The sequence below is a fragment of the Suricata suricatta genome, chromosome 13, assembly GCF_006229205.1.
Source record: "Suricata suricatta isolate VVHF042 chromosome 13, meerkat_22Aug2017_6uvM2_HiC, whole genome shotgun sequence".
Taxonomy (NCBI): domain Eukaryota; kingdom Metazoa; phylum Chordata; class Mammalia; order Carnivora; family Herpestidae; genus Suricata; species Suricata suricatta.
In genome coordinates, this window is record NC_043712.1 from 29,885,248 (window position 1) to 29,902,051 (window position 16,804).

The 16,804-nt window shown below is 41.8% G+C and overlaps 1 protein-coding gene across 2 annotated transcripts in view; it reads right to left on the reverse strand.

The window, feature by feature from the left end:
- The window catches only part of PLPPR1 (phospholipid phosphatase related 1), a 264,655-nt gene that overhangs the window by 36,180 nt on the left and 211,671 nt on the right, over positions 1–16,804 (reverse strand). For both annotated transcript variants that reach the window (XM_029920054.1, XM_029920053.1), the window contains exon 3: positions 13,820–14,008. In XM_029920054.1, coding sequence (XP_029775914.1) covers positions 13,820–14,008 — 189 coding nt within the window. The remainder of the gene's footprint in view (positions 1–13,819; positions 14,009–16,804) is intronic.

Below are 16,804 nucleotides of genomic sequence, written 5' to 3' on the forward strand. Positions count from 1 at the left end.
AGGGGAGGGGCAGAGAGAGAGGGAGAGAGAGGGAGAGAGAGTGAGTCAACTAGGGGAGGGGCAGAGAGAGAGGGAGAGAGAGGGAGAGAGAGAGAGAGGGAGTCAACTAGGGGAGGGGCAGAGAGAGAGGGAGAGAGAGGGAGAGAGAGAGAGAGAGAGGGAGTCAACTAGGGGAGGGGCAGAGAGAGAGGGAGAGAGAGAATCCCAGGCAGGTTCCTCACTGTCATCTCACAAACTATGAGACCATGACCTGAGCTGAAATCAAGCGCCCAATGCTCCATTGACTGAACCACCCAGGTGCCCCTGGGATTGATTTTTTAACCCAATGTGTGAGTTGCAATGATAAGAAATGACTAGGACAGCCCTATGTGTCCAACAAGACATTATAAGCACATATAACAATAAGTTATTACTTTGTTATATGGCAACACATTATTCACCTGATAAATCTTTATTTGAACATATTGACCTGAGCTATATTTCTTAGTATGAACCAATTGTCTCTTCTTAATAATTGGTACCTCTCTCTCTTGTTATCTTGAACTAATACATATATATCACTATATAAATCATAAGGTCTTTGTATGGACTGTAAACTCTCCAAGGACAGGGACCACAGCTTATGTTTCTTGATTATGCTTATAGTATTCAGCACAGTGTATTCCTATTTAAAGTAAGGAACAGAGTAGGGGGTGACTGGGTGGCTCAGTTGGTTATGTGTCTGACTCTTGATTTCGGCTCAGGTCATGATTTCATGGTTGTGAGATTGAGCCCTCCATCAGGCTTTGTGCTAGGTGTGGAGCCTGCTTGGGACCCTCTCCCTCTCCCTTTGCTCCTCCCCCTACTCATGTTTGTTCTCTCTCTCTCAAAAAAAAAATAAGGAACTAGCATGAAGTTGTCACCAACTCTGCCACAAGTGAAGACTAAGAACCATTAATGAAGAATAAAAAGTGACTAATTATTGTCATCTATTGAAAACTACGTATCAGGAGGCACTTCATAGTATTTTTCATGCCTATAAGATCCCTAGTATAAGTATTATTACCCTTGCTTTATTGGGGAAGATAGAACATTCCCCAGACCCTCCAGGACCCTCCAGAACATTCCAGGACCCTCCAGAACATACAATTGGCATGTGGGGGCACTGGGATTGGAATCCAGGACAGCTAAGTTCCAAAGTCCACACTTTCTACCACATCACACACCATTTTTATTTTCCTAATTCCAATTTCAACATTTCTGCAGAAGAATGTGATCTTATAGATGTTCTTCTTTGGTATGTACATGCTTATGGTGTTAGATAAACTTGACCAATATGTTAAGAATTCCCATTCCTTATATTCCTCCTGTCATTATGGAAGAGATGGGTAAATATGACAATATCATGAATGGCACAGGGGTGAGGAAATTAAACTATAGAATTGTAGAATTGGAATTATTTACAGATATTTTCCCTCTTATGAGCAAGGACACTGAAAGTCTCAATGATTGGCCCCACATAGTCAGTGTCGGAGGCCGCACTAGAATGTGGCCTTTACACATAATTCCGTTCGCAAGTGTTGTCCTGATTGTACAAATGTGACAGCAGAGGCACAGGGGGAGTAAATAACTGGTCTAAGGTCAAGGTCAGTAAGTCACAAACCCTAGCTCTGCAGCCTGGAAGACCTGCTCCGGGGTCTTCATCTGAGCTGCTCACCACTTGTACTAAGTGGTGACTCAATACAAATAGTTGTTGAATCTGTGTTTAATATTGAGGACATAGAAAACAAAACAAGTGTAATATATCTTAAATACTGAAAAACGCAGATGCTATTAAAGTACAAGACAGAATGGTGCTGTGGAAACAGCACTAGAGACAAGTCAGAGGGGGCGGGAAGTTGGCAGGAGTAGACAGTACTCGGGTCAGGCGGGCACACCGTGGCATGCATCTCTGTGGCAGGTGCTATTGGAGTGTGGTTGTTCAGAGTTAAAGATATGTTGTGTCTAATGTCCCCTGGAACTAACAAGGAGGTGATGTTCTGCCACGTACAAATATCTGGATAGCTTCAAGAACTCAGCCCTCCTTCTTTCTAGTAAGACCAACTCTGCTAAAATAAGGTGCCAAAGGGCTTTGTTTGTCCTTACTGTACATGATGGCACTGTATTGCTGTTCTTTCTTTTTATCTTCATGAACAGATGGAGATAGATTCATGCATGCTTGGATACACGAAACAATATTTCCTTGAGGGAGTTTTCTCTGATTCCACAGACTAGTTCAGGCATCCTTCTTGTACATGAAATTCTTACCTTGCGTTTCTCTTTTCTATTTCTTACCAGAAATGGTTACATATTACTTTTGTTGTTCTTTGTTACAGGATGTCTTGTCCTCTTCTTCGTTATTATCCCCTCCTCATGCCCCCCTCCCAGGCCTTGCCAAGTGTAAGGTACCTAGTAGTTATTCAATGTTGAATGAAGCGTATCAGATTAATGAAGGTCTTTTGGAATACAGGTTTAATGAGGTAGACTATAAAGAACAAAAAATTATTTCTATTATTTATCCTTCTAGACCCAGTAAAAATGTCACTACCCTCCCCAGAACTTTTGCCAGATCCCCTTGGGAAAAGAGAAACCCTGTCTTGTCATCGCTTCCACAACACATTATACAGATCTCTATCCTGACACCTACCCACTTAACTGTAATTATCGTTTGTGTGTCCTTCATTTGACTATGCTATCCTTATGGGAAAGACTTTTGCCATTCCTTGTATGGTGCTTAGAACAAGGTCTGGCATATAGTAGGCTCAATTAAGAGTTGTTGAATAAGTAAAAGATTGAATCTTTAGAGGAGGTACTAATAGATAGAGTCTGACCTCTGACCTTAATTTCTCTGAGGATGAAGACTGTAGGAAATTGACAATATGGACTGGGAAACACACAATTCTTGGTATATTGCTTAAGAATAAGTAAAAACTGAGGACTAAATAATACAAAGTAAATGATCTCTTCTAAACTAAATTCACCATATCCTCATTTTGCATTCAACAGTTTTGGAGAGGGAGCACCCACTCTGCCAGGAATTGTTTTAGCACTGGAGGCATAGCCGTGAACAGATGTCTAGAGTGTGTGTGTGTGTGTGTGTGTGTGGCGAGAGGGCACCAAAATGGAATAAATACATCATGTAATGTCATTAAATGACATGTGACTACAAAGTAAATGAGGGAAATGGGTGGGGGGTGATAAACACGTAGAGAAATGAGTGTAGCTTGCCTAAGCCATTTCAGAAGCCCAAAACATTCTTACTCTATAAGAGTAAGAAATTCTCACTTAGTGAAGCTTTCCATTACTCACACAAGAGGGAAAAGAAAAGCAAAAAAAAAAAAGTGTGAAAACATCTACACACAAACCTATTCTTGTTAAAAATACACACATGCATACCTATATACCCACATAAAAATCTCAACAAAATCACTCCAAGTCATGCCAGACCAAACAGAACTTGTCATGCAAAAGGGTACAGGCTCAAATAAATCCATAAGTAAATCCTAAGACTCTCATGTCAAAGGTAATAATTGGTACAAGGTTTGTTATTATTGGCCAGCAATATTCAAATTCCAACTGAGGTATGAAGCATAAGAGAAAAAAAATCAGAGCAAGGATATCTACTAACTTATAGATCTAGTTGTTCACATAATGCTTGGAACATATTAAGTGATAATAAATGTTCACATAAGGAAGAAAGGCAGACAGTGAAGGAGGAAGGGGGTTATTTTAGAACTAAAATAGGAAGATATTTCTGGTTGTCAGCTAAGACTGTGATGAATAGAAAGGTTGCTGAAGAAACAATCCAGTTCTCAGACTCCAGGGAGTGGGCATCATGGAAGTGCATTTGTCTGCTTTTTACTGACCACACATTCGGTGCTATTTGTCCATTTGTTAGGTCCTGTAGTCTCATACAGGGTCTGATTATGCTTGGAGAGAGCAAGAGTGAGAGAGAGTGAGAGTGAGAGCAAGAGAGAGCCAGAGTGACAGCGACAGCAAATTCTGCTTGATAAGGGAAGGGGTCTCTCTCCTTTCCTGCCAGGACTCCAGCCCACATTGAGTGCCATTTTGTACATTGTGGCAGATTTAGGACTCTGGTTTTGGCAATGGCTGGGTTCCCCCATCTGTGTCTTTGCCATACACACTCTGCCTCCATCGACCCCTCTGTTCAGAAAGTAAATGGGACATGTGGGACTCACCATGTGTTTGTCCCTGGCTGCCCTATTATGGTCTTTCTGATTGTTGGCTAACAAACATCGTATCACTCACAGCAAATGAGAACACCCTCTGGTAAGAAATGACCAAGGCCAAACCCTAGGTCTGGCAATGAATGAACTGCACATGAATTCCACTGGAGCGTTTCTTAACCTCTAGCTCTGCACACTCTAATCCCATGTGACATAAGACATTTAGATAATGGTAAATATGCTTTAAGCAATGAGGATAACTCTTCTAGCTTGATAAAGTTGTATTTCAGATATAAAACCCCAATCGGCAAAGAAGGAAACAAAGAATCCTAGAATATGGTGCATCAGCTGGGTGTATTATCTTTTAGACTTTGTTTCTTCACAGTGTTTCACAGGAGATCTGGTAAGTAATAAATAGGGATATAAATGCAAAATATTTAGGGGACACTTTTTAGATTTCAAAATATAAACAGTTTGCAGAAAAGAGTCACTGGAAGATGTATTACAATCTCATATTGTAAGGGGGCTTCACTGCATGTTATAGGTAGTTGTCACTAAAAAGAGCATCTAGAATTCCTGGAATATAAGTTTTGGGCTCACGCATATGCTAGGTGGAGCTCTGGTACTTGGCAAGACCAAAGCCATGGTGTTTCTTGAATGTGAGCCGTAGAGTTGAAATCCCAGCTCTCTCCATTCTTGATATGTGATTTGGGGCAAGTAATTGAATCTTTCTGAGCCCCAGGTTTTTTTTATCTTTTTCATGATTTTCAACATGAGAGTAATAACTATATGAAAATAGTTGTGAGTATTAAAAAATGTATGTCAAAGCATCTAAAGGTACTCAAGGAATATTTGTTGTCTTTACTGTCTGGTCTATTGAAGGCAAGAATGTTGAGATTGATTAAAAATAAATCATTGTCTCTTGGGATGTCTGGGTGGCTCAGTTGGTTAAATGTCCAACTTTGGCTCTGGTCATGATATCATAGTTTGTGAGTTCAAGCCCTGCATCAGGCTCTGTGTAGACAGCTTGGAGCTTGCTTCAGATTCCGTGTCTTCCTTTTTCTCTGGTTCATCCCTGCTTGCACTCTGTCTCTCTCTCAAAAATAAACAAACATTAACAAAAATAAAGTCATTGTCTCTAGTTTTGGAGAAAGGAAACGTGTTATGACTCTAGCTCTGCTCTGCCCCTGACATAGTATTTGATCTTGAACCAGTCTCTTGACCTCTCTGGGCCTCAGTTTCTCATTTGTTGGATGAGAAGCCCGCTAATGTGCTTTTCCAGCTCCAACATCTTTGTCTTTATGATAGGAACTGACAAGAGAGGGCTGATCTAGGGAAACTGAAATCATATAATTGGGCTTCAATCTTAGTTAAACTCTCCACTTTTAACATCCAATGGGACTCTGCTCTCAACGAGTAATCTACCCTTTTAATTTTTTTTTATTTTGAGAGAGACAGCGTTAGGAGGGGAGGGTCAGAGAAAGAGAGACACAGAATCCGAAGCAGGTTCCAGGCTCCGAGCTAGCTGTCAGCACAGAGCCCGATGGGAGCTCGAACCCACGAACTGTGAGATCATGACCTGAGCTGAAGCTGGACGCTCAACCGACTGACCCACCCAGGCGCCCCAAAGTAATCTACCCTTAAGCAAAATGGATGCAACCTACTCCAGAGTCATCATGTTGCCCGATATCTCTATCACCTGGGTTCCTGAAGGACAGCAGAGGCTGGTGGTCCCCTCTCTGGGATTTCTGTGTAGGACAGACACTCTGAGGAAGAAGAGAGGGTTCTTTGCACACTTCCCAATATCAGGGTCTAAATAGCTTCAGGGCTTTCACTCGCAGGGATTTTTAAGATGTTTCCAACATTTCTTCCTGGAGGCTTCTATAGTCATGAGCATGAGTCAAGAAAGGCAGACATGCTTTCGCAATAGATTTTGTTTAGTGACCCAAGAAATTTAAAATGCACAGACTGTGCCTTCTGTCCTGACCGCCAATGCTTTTACATTCTGCTCTAATCCTCCCCAACAAGGCCATGGACAACCCAGATCTGCGGAGGCATCCTGGTCCTTTCAATTGCTGAGCTCTGATTGGTTCAAGATCTCTAGCTTTCTGCTTCCTTATATCCAAGTGTAAGTAAGAAATTCAGGTATAGACACTTCCTATGCCTTTTAAAGATCACAGCTTCAACAGAATTAAGGTCACTTGCATAATAGCATTTTGAAAATTGTTCAGCAGATAATACGTGTTTGAGGATTAGAGACCCCCTAGTGGTGTTAATCCAGAGATACAACTACCCAACTACCCATTCAGAAGGCAGGCTTCAGGTGACACTTGTTATAAAATACCGTGTTATGTTATAGCAACCACGGTGGCCTGCTGTATTTCTAAAGCATAGTAGTCTCTCATGCCTTCCCTCCTGGATAGTAGAAATAAGAGAAATTGGCATTTATAGTGGGTTAGGTAAAATACTGCTCTCATTAAAAAGTAAAATGCATTGCGAAAACTAACTAAATTGACCAGCATGTATTTTTAGGCAAATAGCCTTTTCAAGAAGCAAGCTATCAAAGCTCCTCAACACAATCACCACCAATCATTGGAAGGGGCATCTCAAAGATAGTAAGCAAATTGCTTGATGGAATGATGTCGGGGAAGAAACGACGTGTTACAGAATTTAGAGCGCTTGCATGCAGCATAGAAGATGAGGAAATGAGTTTTTCCTTTGAAAAAACTCCACAACAATTAGTGGGTGTATCTATAAGCCGTTCCCAGAAAAGAATGTGACTGTAAAGACTAGGTACATTAGCTTCAGCAATAACAAAATGAAGTAGTCGTGGCAAAAAACAAAGAGGAAGTCATGTTATACAAAAGGGAAAAAGACGTGAATTCTTAAGTGTTCAAAGGCGCTTCAACAGACGAGATGGTTCAGAGCCTGGAAGGGGCAGATTGTGAGGCACTGCAACGTCCCGACAATGTCTCTTTCGCTGCAGCAGCTGCGTCCCACGCCGGCCAGCCAACAGACTTGCATTTAGTGAGAGCCCACTCTGTTCCGCCCTGTGCTTTGGGCTTTTATATTCACTCCAAGAGCTTGGAGTCCGGAAACCTCCCAAATGAAGATTCACAATTTCCTCCAAATTCTGCCTTTCTATCAAATTGTGTTTGCCTCTTCCTTTCCTAGGGAATTCTAGATGAGTCTTATATATGCGTGCGTGCACACTTGCATGCAAACTGCGAGCCGTTTCCATTCTCTCTAGGCTAGGCATCAAATGTTCTGCTGCTTCAATACTAAATACTCCCCTGTCACTTTGTTGTGAGGCCAAAGAAAGTGTTTAGTAGCCATTTTCTCATGCCTTGTGGTACTGGGGCTGAGGTAAAATAAAAGTAAATCAGATTCTCCACTGAGTGAAATCCTCTTACCAAACAGGCTCTCTGCCCTGGACTCTGAGAGTACAAGTTTATTTAGGAGGCCAGAGGCAGTAGTCACCCAGGGATTCCACACTGGGGAGAATGCACCCTGCAGATCTCTTGGAAGCACGGGCTACCGCTTTGGGCTAAACAGTTCTGGACATAATAAACCGCCCAAGCTCTAACCTTTCCTGCAGATCTGAGACAGCACTGGCCTGTCCCTGTAGAGTCTGTCTCATGTGGCCTCGCCTCAGCATGATGCTGATCTCTTCTGACAGCAGAGCACAAAACGAGAAATAGGAAATGACAGGTCAAACACTAGGCAGAGTCTTTTCCCTTGTGCCTTTCTTGTGTGTCCCTGTAGTCGTGAGTGGAGTTGTTAATGCCCATCCACACAGACGCACAGCAGTGTAAGGTGCTAGGTTTTCTACGGCTAATGTGCTTTAGAACACACAGAAAACCAACAAATCCAGGTTGAGCTACTATTTTGAAAATTGCCATTAGTCCCACAAGTCACCCCAGGGATGGTGGGGGTCTTGCCTTCTTTCTACTCCAGTGAAAACAGGAAATGGATTTAAGGAGGAATAAACAACAAAAGAAACTCTATGCAGTTCTGTGAAATACCTGACCAAGCACAGAGTATAAAACAAAACTCCAGAAAGAAAGCTGAAACTTGAGGACTGGGAATCTGACATGTGGAGCTTTCAGTCAGAATGCTTGTTGTCTTTTTGCCCCCCCCCCCCCGCCCCCCGGTTTTCATGGAATATTAGATCTAGAAAGATAAGATTTTGGAGATGATTAGCCTACTCCCTCCTTTTATTTACAGATGAGAAATTCAACCCATAGAGGGAATATGAGGTACCAGAGGTCACACAATTATTGGAGGCAAAGCCAAGACTGGGATTCATGCCTCTCCTGACATATGAAACCTGAGATAGGAGGACCCTGCAGCGCGAAGGGAATGAAGGATGCTCACTCAGAAGCGGGGGCTTTGCTGAGTTGATACTGGGGATCTTGATTCCAGTGGCCCAAAAAAGGCTGCTCTTGGACAAGCCATACCTCCCTAGAATGGGATAGAAGAAATGAACCCAGTTACTTCCTCCCAGAAAACGTTTCTGAACATCCGAAAGCTCTGCTTTCTAAGGATAGAAACCCTAAAAGACCTTATTTTCAGGTCTTGGGGGAAGACCCAGCACCATCACAGGGTTCCAAGGCCACATGGCTCTCTGCCATTAACCTGTCAGCTGTAATCAGCTTTGGCTCCTAGCAGTGCACCTAATTTGGGAGGAAAATGAAAGTGGAACCAAATGGGTGGCTCTCTGTCCAGTCATGTGCAGATCTAGCTGGAACTTAAGCAAATTAACTTGGCTAAGTCTCAAGGTCCTCAACTCAAAAGTGAAGGGAATTTGAACCACACCCTATGTCTCTATGTTCTTCGGGATGTCTCTTTTCTATTTCACTGAGATGCTGGGAGGATAATTAGGCAACGGCTGCAGAAAATAATAAATTAAAAGATGTCATTGTTATAATCATCATTTATGGAATATTCTTAGGCTTGTACCTTAGGGACCTGCTGGCATTATTGGTCACATTTTTCACCCACAGAAGCAAAGAAATGGGAAGTGTTTCATATTTGAGAGCTAGAATATAGCTGTAGGTTAGGTTCTTAGTCCTTAGCTCACTGTTTATTTACCATACCCCTTGACTTTGTCATTTGGGGAAAAGGAATCAATGGAAGGGATATGATCAAACTTTGCAGCCCGGAGAACAGTTTCTGCTGAAAACCTTAAAATCAAAGAGGTATCACTTTTGCCCAGAGAGAAGAGAAAATTCTTCACAAAGTTCTGTTTTCCTATTTTTGTTTTTTGGCCATGTGTGTTTTTGTTCATTAGAATTGCCATTTTCTTCTTTTTTTTTTAATGCTTTTTATTTATTTTTGAGAGACAGAGAGAGACAGTGCGAGGAGGGAAGGGTCAGAGAGAGAGCGAGACACAGAATCCGAAGCAGGCTCCAGGCTCCGAGCTAGCTGTCAGCACAGAGCCTGACGCGGGGCTGGAACCCACGAACCGCGAGATCTGACCTGAGCCGAAGCCGGACGCCCAACCAACTGAGCCACCCAGGCGCCCCTAGAATTGCCATTTTCAAGTCTAATTAAAGATTGGCTATTTCTCGTTTGTAGCAAAGTGGATGGACCTCGAAAGTGTCATGCTAAGCGAAATAAGTCAGGTGGAGAAGGACAGATATCATATGTTTGCACTCATAGGTCTAACAGGAGACCAAGAGAAACCGAACAGAGGACCATGGGGAGGGGAAGGGGGAAAGAGAGTTGGGGAGAGAGAGGGACGCAAAACTTGAGAGACTATTGAATACTGAAAAGGAGCTGAGGGTTGAAGGGGGAGTGGGAGGGGGAAGGGGGTTGGTGGTGATGGAGGAGGGCACTTGTGGGGAAGAGCACTGGGTGTTATATGGAAACCAATTTGAGAATAAACTATTAAAAAAAATAAAGACTGGCCATTTCATAATTTTTGCCAGAACAATGGGAGTCTATAATGTTTTAAAGATATATCTTTTGACTTGAATAATTCATTCATTCATTTTGACTATACATTCATGTAGAATTTGGAAAGGAATATAGCTGAGTATTACTGAGAAGAAAAAAAAATAACCATACCATTAGCACTTAAAATAATAGCTGTAAAGTTTTAGTTAATTTATTTAGTAGTTTAATTTATTTCTTCCTAGTCTTTTTATATGTAAATTGGGGGTTATACCTGTAACATTCACACAAGGTATCTTCTTGGGGTCATTAAATAGTCAGACCTACAGATAACTGCATGCTCCATTTGGCCCTGATCTACTTGGAAGGAACCATGGCTTGCCAGCGGGGAAGCATCAAGTGCCCCTTTCCAGCACGTGTCCTCACAGTGGTCCAGCAGAGCAGTAAAGATCAGGTGCAAGAGACCACAGACATGTCAGAGGATGCAGGAGCTGCCGTGGCTTAAAAGCCCCCTGCCCTGGAGGAGTCAACATATGGTGTAGCAACTCCACAGACCCAGCCTCCAAGGTCCCAGAGTCATTGTACTTAGAAGTCACAGCATGGCAACTCCTGGGCTAATTCTAGTTCTGAGTCTAGATGCAATTCGCCAATCAGGGTTCATTTGGTCTAGCAATACAGTTGATACACCCCACCTCTTTCTGTTTTCTAGGGAAATAGACCCAGAAAATTAAGATAAGATCAGATTCTCTTGTAAAAGCAAGAAAGATTTTATACGCAATACTACATACAATTTTTGGGGCCTTAAATTTTTTTTTTAACATTAAATCAAAAGCATGTTTCATTGCTCTTAAAGGTGTTTCAAAAATATGACTGCCTCATAATGCATTTATGTATTTATACAATCCCCTAGTACTGTGTATTTAGCTAGTTCCAAGTTTTTCACGGAAACTATTGCAGAGGTGAATATCCCCCAAAACACAAATCCTTGTGTTTATATAAAACTATTACCTTACCATAAACTCAGGGAATGGCATTAATGGCTGAGTCTGAAGCTTATCATCTCTTAATACATCTTTGACAAGCTGGTCTTTAGAAAGAAAATAGTCTACCCTTCGACTAGAACTGTATGAAAGTATATTATACCTTCAGCAACAGGCTATCATTCTTTAAAACGTTTGGCAATTTTATAGGGGAAAATGCTGTACTTGTAAAAACTACTTTTCTTGGACAATTGATGAGCTTAGAAATGTTTACATGCACACAGTCTATGTATTGTTTTGTCAATTGTCTATTGTTGTCCTCTTCCATTTTTATTTTGGGAAGCTCATTTTTTTAAGTATTAAGGATATTTACACTTGAGTCTTATATACTGTAAACTTTTTGTAGTCTTTACTTTTTCTTTTGTTAGAAATACGTATTTTTAGGTAGACAAATCTATCAATCCTTTTCTATTTGCCTGCATCAATATTTGAAAGTGAGATTGTTTATTGTTATTGAGACTGCTTTTGTGGGTGTGCATGCAGGCTTTCTGGGTGTGTGTAAAATCCATATTTCCTGCTTTGTAATATGCACTTAAAAGCCTTCCATTTATTTTTAGGGCCTGGAACATTTTATAGAGTTACGGCTTTTCCATTCCTTGAAAGTTTGAAGGAATTTATACTACAGCTACGTGTCCTCAGTATATTTTGTGAGATAAATTTTAGACATGTTTAAAAAATTTTACTCTATCTTTATTCACTATTCAACTCATTTTAGGGCATTGTTAGCAAATTATCTTTTCATAAAATATTACCAGTTTTACTGAGGTGCAAGCACTTACTGGCACAGAATTGTAAATATAATTTAAATAAAAATACCATATAGACCTTTAAAGCTTTATGTATTTTTGCTTATATATATTATTTTAACTTTTTTTCTTTTTACTTGTGCCTTTCTTATATTAGACTATGCAGGAGTTGCACATTCTACTTTTCCAAGAATTAGCTCCTGACTTATTTATGATTCTATTGTTTTCTGATTCACTCATTTTTTTTGTTCATAATGTTTAAAAATCCATCTCTCTTGCTTTACTTACTTTTTTTTTTAATGACAAAAACTAAATCCCACGGAGTCATTACAGGAGAGCCTGGGACTAGGGAGAAGCGAGGAAAATATGTCAACGAATCACTCAGAGTCATGTCGAATACCTAAGAAAATGATATGCTTCTGAGACAGAAAGCAACCAGGATGCGATTCTAGATGAAGCCTGCAGCTCCAGGGCTTCCAAGTGGGATCTCATTCTTTTTACTTAGAGGAAGGTGCTCTGTGATCCCGAAGAGGATGAAGAACGGTTTCCAGCCAGGCCCTTTGCTCCCCTACGTCTGAACACTTAGCGCACGCCGGGCACTGGGCTGAGTCATTCATAGGAAGCATCTTATTCAAGTCTCATGACAACTCTGTGAAATAGGCGTCATATCACCCCTATGTTTTACGGCGGGGGTGGGGTGGCCAATAGAGTGACTCGCCCCAAGTCACACAGACAGGATGTGAATCCCGGGGCGTCGGGCTGCAGAGCTTGTGTTTTTAACCACTCTGAGACCACAGTTTTATCACTGCTGACCTTAATTGCTACAGCATGGTCGTATCATTTAAGGGAGGGCTCGCTGAGAGGGTCAATGATCAAAATGAACTTAAAGTACTATGACTCATGATGCCATATTATTTTTCCTTGAAATTCTATCCATTTCTCATCTTAAAGCAAGCAAGGCATTTGCCTAGAAAACAGTACTTGAACTGAATGTCTGAGCAGTCAGTATATTCCTCGGCATGTCAGTCAATATTTTTATTACCAAAAGAGAGGGGAAGAGAGAGGTTAGGGGGAAGACAAGGGGGGAAATGATAACTGAGATTACATCCAAATAATCTGACCTTGTAGCATGTTCAGACACAGAAGCATTTATGTTAAAACACTCACAGAGTCATTTTAAAAATTGAAATTAAAATGTCTAAGGATTCAGTAATTTACCAGATGATACAGGTCTGTGAGCTTTATACTTTTGAAACAGTTTCCGTTGAGAATAGTCTGGCCAATTTTTTTTTTCCTCATGCGAGAGAAGAATGAAATAAAAGGAAGGTAAAGTTGCAACTGAATTGAATGTGATATAATGTGCACGCGGCCAGAGCCACCAAGAATGAATGACAGCAAACTTCAGGTCAAGGGATTTCTCTCTGGACGTTCAGTCAGCACAGCAGGAGATACAGGCCCAGAGGATTCCATTCCACTCTGATCCGAGTCTTTCCGTCAGCACCCGCATCCACATTTAAGACCTCTTTTGAATAGACGCAACTCACTGCATATTTTTTCAGAGCACAGTAGCTGTTCTTAACATGTTAGCCAATCATGCCTGTTGATTTATGCCATTCACACATACTTAAAAAATGTGTGTGTATATATATATATATATATATTTATGTAATAATTATATTTAATAATATGTTTAAATTCAGATACCAAAAAGCAAAAGCCACCTATAAAAGACAAGACCCATTTTCATAAGATTTTTATGCAGAACTACATTCACTGTTTTGGCTGAAATAGGACACCCCCTTCCCCTCCCCCCCCCGCCCCCCCCAAGGCTGCTGGTGAATGCCCAGGAAGAGAGGAAAGAGGAGAAAAGGCAGACAGGAAATGTTATTTAGGATCTGACAACAAAAAAGGAAGTCGATTCTGTACTTACAATAGCAGTCGGAGTGGCAGCCAGCACACAATAGAGCACCAGAGGGGTGATGAAGCTTTCTTCCTCCGTCCCCGGGTAAGGCTTCATTAAGTCTCCGTCCTGACAGAAGAATCCTTGGATATGCACCTGAAAAGTGTCAGTGCATTCGAAGTAGTAGGCAAGCAGCACTGTCCCAGCCATGATGACAAGCTGAAAATACAGCATGGCCACACAGAGACATTAGCAGGTCTTCGGAGCTGCGCTCGCCCCTCAGCGCACACTCCCTCCATCACCCCAGTGGCTCTCCTCTATTGGTATTGGCGAGTGTGTGCGTGCCTGGCTTCGCATGCTCTGGGCTCGGGGCGTGTGTGCTTGCTTGTCTGCCTTGTAACATCTGGTGTAGAAGCCTCCCAGAAAATAATGAACGGCTCCTCTCCGAAAGCCAGACCACAGCAAGGCTGAGAGAGAGACCCAGCTTCTGCTGTCACCTCTCAGGGACTGCACGGGAGCCAAGGCAATGTTTTCATTCAGGACAGAGGTGAAAGTCAAGGGTAGCACAAGAAGTGGCAAGATGTAGGTGTGAGATGTGTTCACGGAAGTTCATGAAATAGTAAACTTGCCTTATTATAAAGTATGAGAGGCAGGTAAATCATGAATGAATGAACACAAGCACAGACAGCTAAAACCTAGAAAGGTTAAGGGAGGGTTCGGAGCCACACCCTCCATTATTGGCAGGGATGAACACAGTACAGGCAGCCTGTATCCGTCACAGCTGTTACCTTTTCAGAGTCCAGAGTGCTAACCATTAAACCATGGAACCGGCTGTTACCTTTTCCTAAAAGGTTTTGCCTTTATTCCAAAATGCTTTCCACCAGGAAATCCAGGACTTTCCTGATAACATCTTATTATAGACACAGATTGTTCCTAAGGTTTAGACATAAAAAGGGACATAATTATCCTTTAATTCTGACTCACAAATGTCCCAGACGCTCACTGAGGTTTGGATGTAGCCTTTCATAAGTATAGGAGGTTGAGAGAATATAGAAATGTCAACATTCGTTTTCTCATTCATATTTGGAAACACCAAAGTGCCGGGAGAAGATGGTGATAAAGGCAGATAGAAAACAGATTTTAGAGGTTATGAGATTACAGGAAATTAATCTGGAAGGGTTCTTGGAGATCTTCCTATCGTAAACCTTTATATTTCATAGATGAGAAGGCTGAGCCTCAACAAAGGAAACTGACCACTGCTGAATCATCCAACGAGTAAACCGAACATGTACATAGGTTGAGAATCAGCAAAGTAGGGAAACTAAAATGGAGAAAAAATATCTTAAAGCGTTGATTTTTAAAAAAGTATCAAAATAAACATTATGGAATAAAATCAGAACTCGGGAGGATGTCTCTGTACATCGTTTATGGCTGAAAATGATTTTCACTTGGAAGTACGTATGGGCCAATGAGGGGGAAAGAAAGATTTAGAGAACCTGAAGTTGTTACTGCAGCCCTGGAATGACTAACCTAAGGTCATGATAGCTAGTTTGTGTAAGTCTGGGGCTAGAAACCCACATTTTCTGATCCTCAGGGGGAAAAAAACACCTGTGTCATGGCATCAAAATTTCATCCTATACAAAAGCCTGGAGAGTTGCAGGGCGGGGGGTCGGCTCGATTCTAATGGCTCAATAGCTATCTCATATCCATTTCTTTAAATTTTTTTAAATGTTTATTTATTTTTTGAGAGATAGAATGTGAGCAGGGGAGGGGCAGAGAGAGGGAGACAAAGAATCCGAAGAAGGCTCCAGGCTCTGAGCTGTCAGCACAGAACCTGACACGGGGCTTGAACCGATGAACAGTGAGATTATGACCTGAGCCCAAGAAGGACACTTAACTGACTGACCCACGCAGGTGCCCCTTGTATCCATTTCTTTAGCCACAACATTGCAGAGACGCCTTACATTCTGCCCACTCTCTGAAACCAGGCACAGCCTCTACTTCCGGGACATTATTTCTGCATTTTCTCCTTCTTGTAGCTGAAAACATTCAGAAGCCTTGCGTCACAAATACAAACTCCTATCCGTCCTGCTATAAAGGTCTTTGCCTTTTGGCCTCACCCACTGCCTCCTTCCTGTACCTTCAGGTAGGTCACAGATCATACTTTCTGTTCACCGTCCTTCATACACGACTTGTCTCTGGTTGTCTAAGAATGATATTTTACCATCTGGCATTTTCTACTTCTCTTCCCCAGTGGACCTGCTGTCACTGACCATCAAGTAATCTCTGGACACTCCTGTGTGTTTCTCTGTACCTGAAGTTATTTCTTAGCACCACATGTAAATCACCAGTGCTCAGGCCAGCCATCTCTGCTGTTTCAAGGATTTTATTTCTTTTCTTTTTAGCCACAGAGAGATTTGGATTAGTAGGTTTCCCGTAAGAGTGAGAGAGAGGTGCTCCAAAGCTGCCCTTGCTAATGGGCGTGCCTATTGGCTGCTAGTTTATGAAGTCAAGGCCATGAAGTTTCTGTCTCTTTTGTGCTTCACTGGCCAGCTGAGCTGACCTGATGGAAAGGAACCTAGCCGTCTGACCTGAATGTTCTGGAGCTGAGAAATCACTATGGTTGCAATGGTTTTGGGGCTTTCCCTCCAGGGCTACCTGTGTCTCCTGCACCGGCCTGATCTGAGATTTCTTTGTATCTCCTCCATGTGGCTGGAAACGTATTTCTGTCTCCTGGCTTCATCGGCCCTTGGGAAATAGCTGCTTGGAGAACAGGCAGGATCTATGGGAGCTTTTGGATAAAACAAAACCCCAAAATGGCATCTAGCCCTCTCTATTGAGGACAAGTGTCATAATTTACTGGGTGTGTTTGTGTTACCACTTCCATTCGAAAAAAGGCAAAAGGAAAGTGAACAAAAGCAAACATATATATAGGTAAAAAGACTCACTAGAAATACATAGAACAGAAACTTTTAGAACATAGGACTGTCTTAACTTCATGTACATCAAAATCAA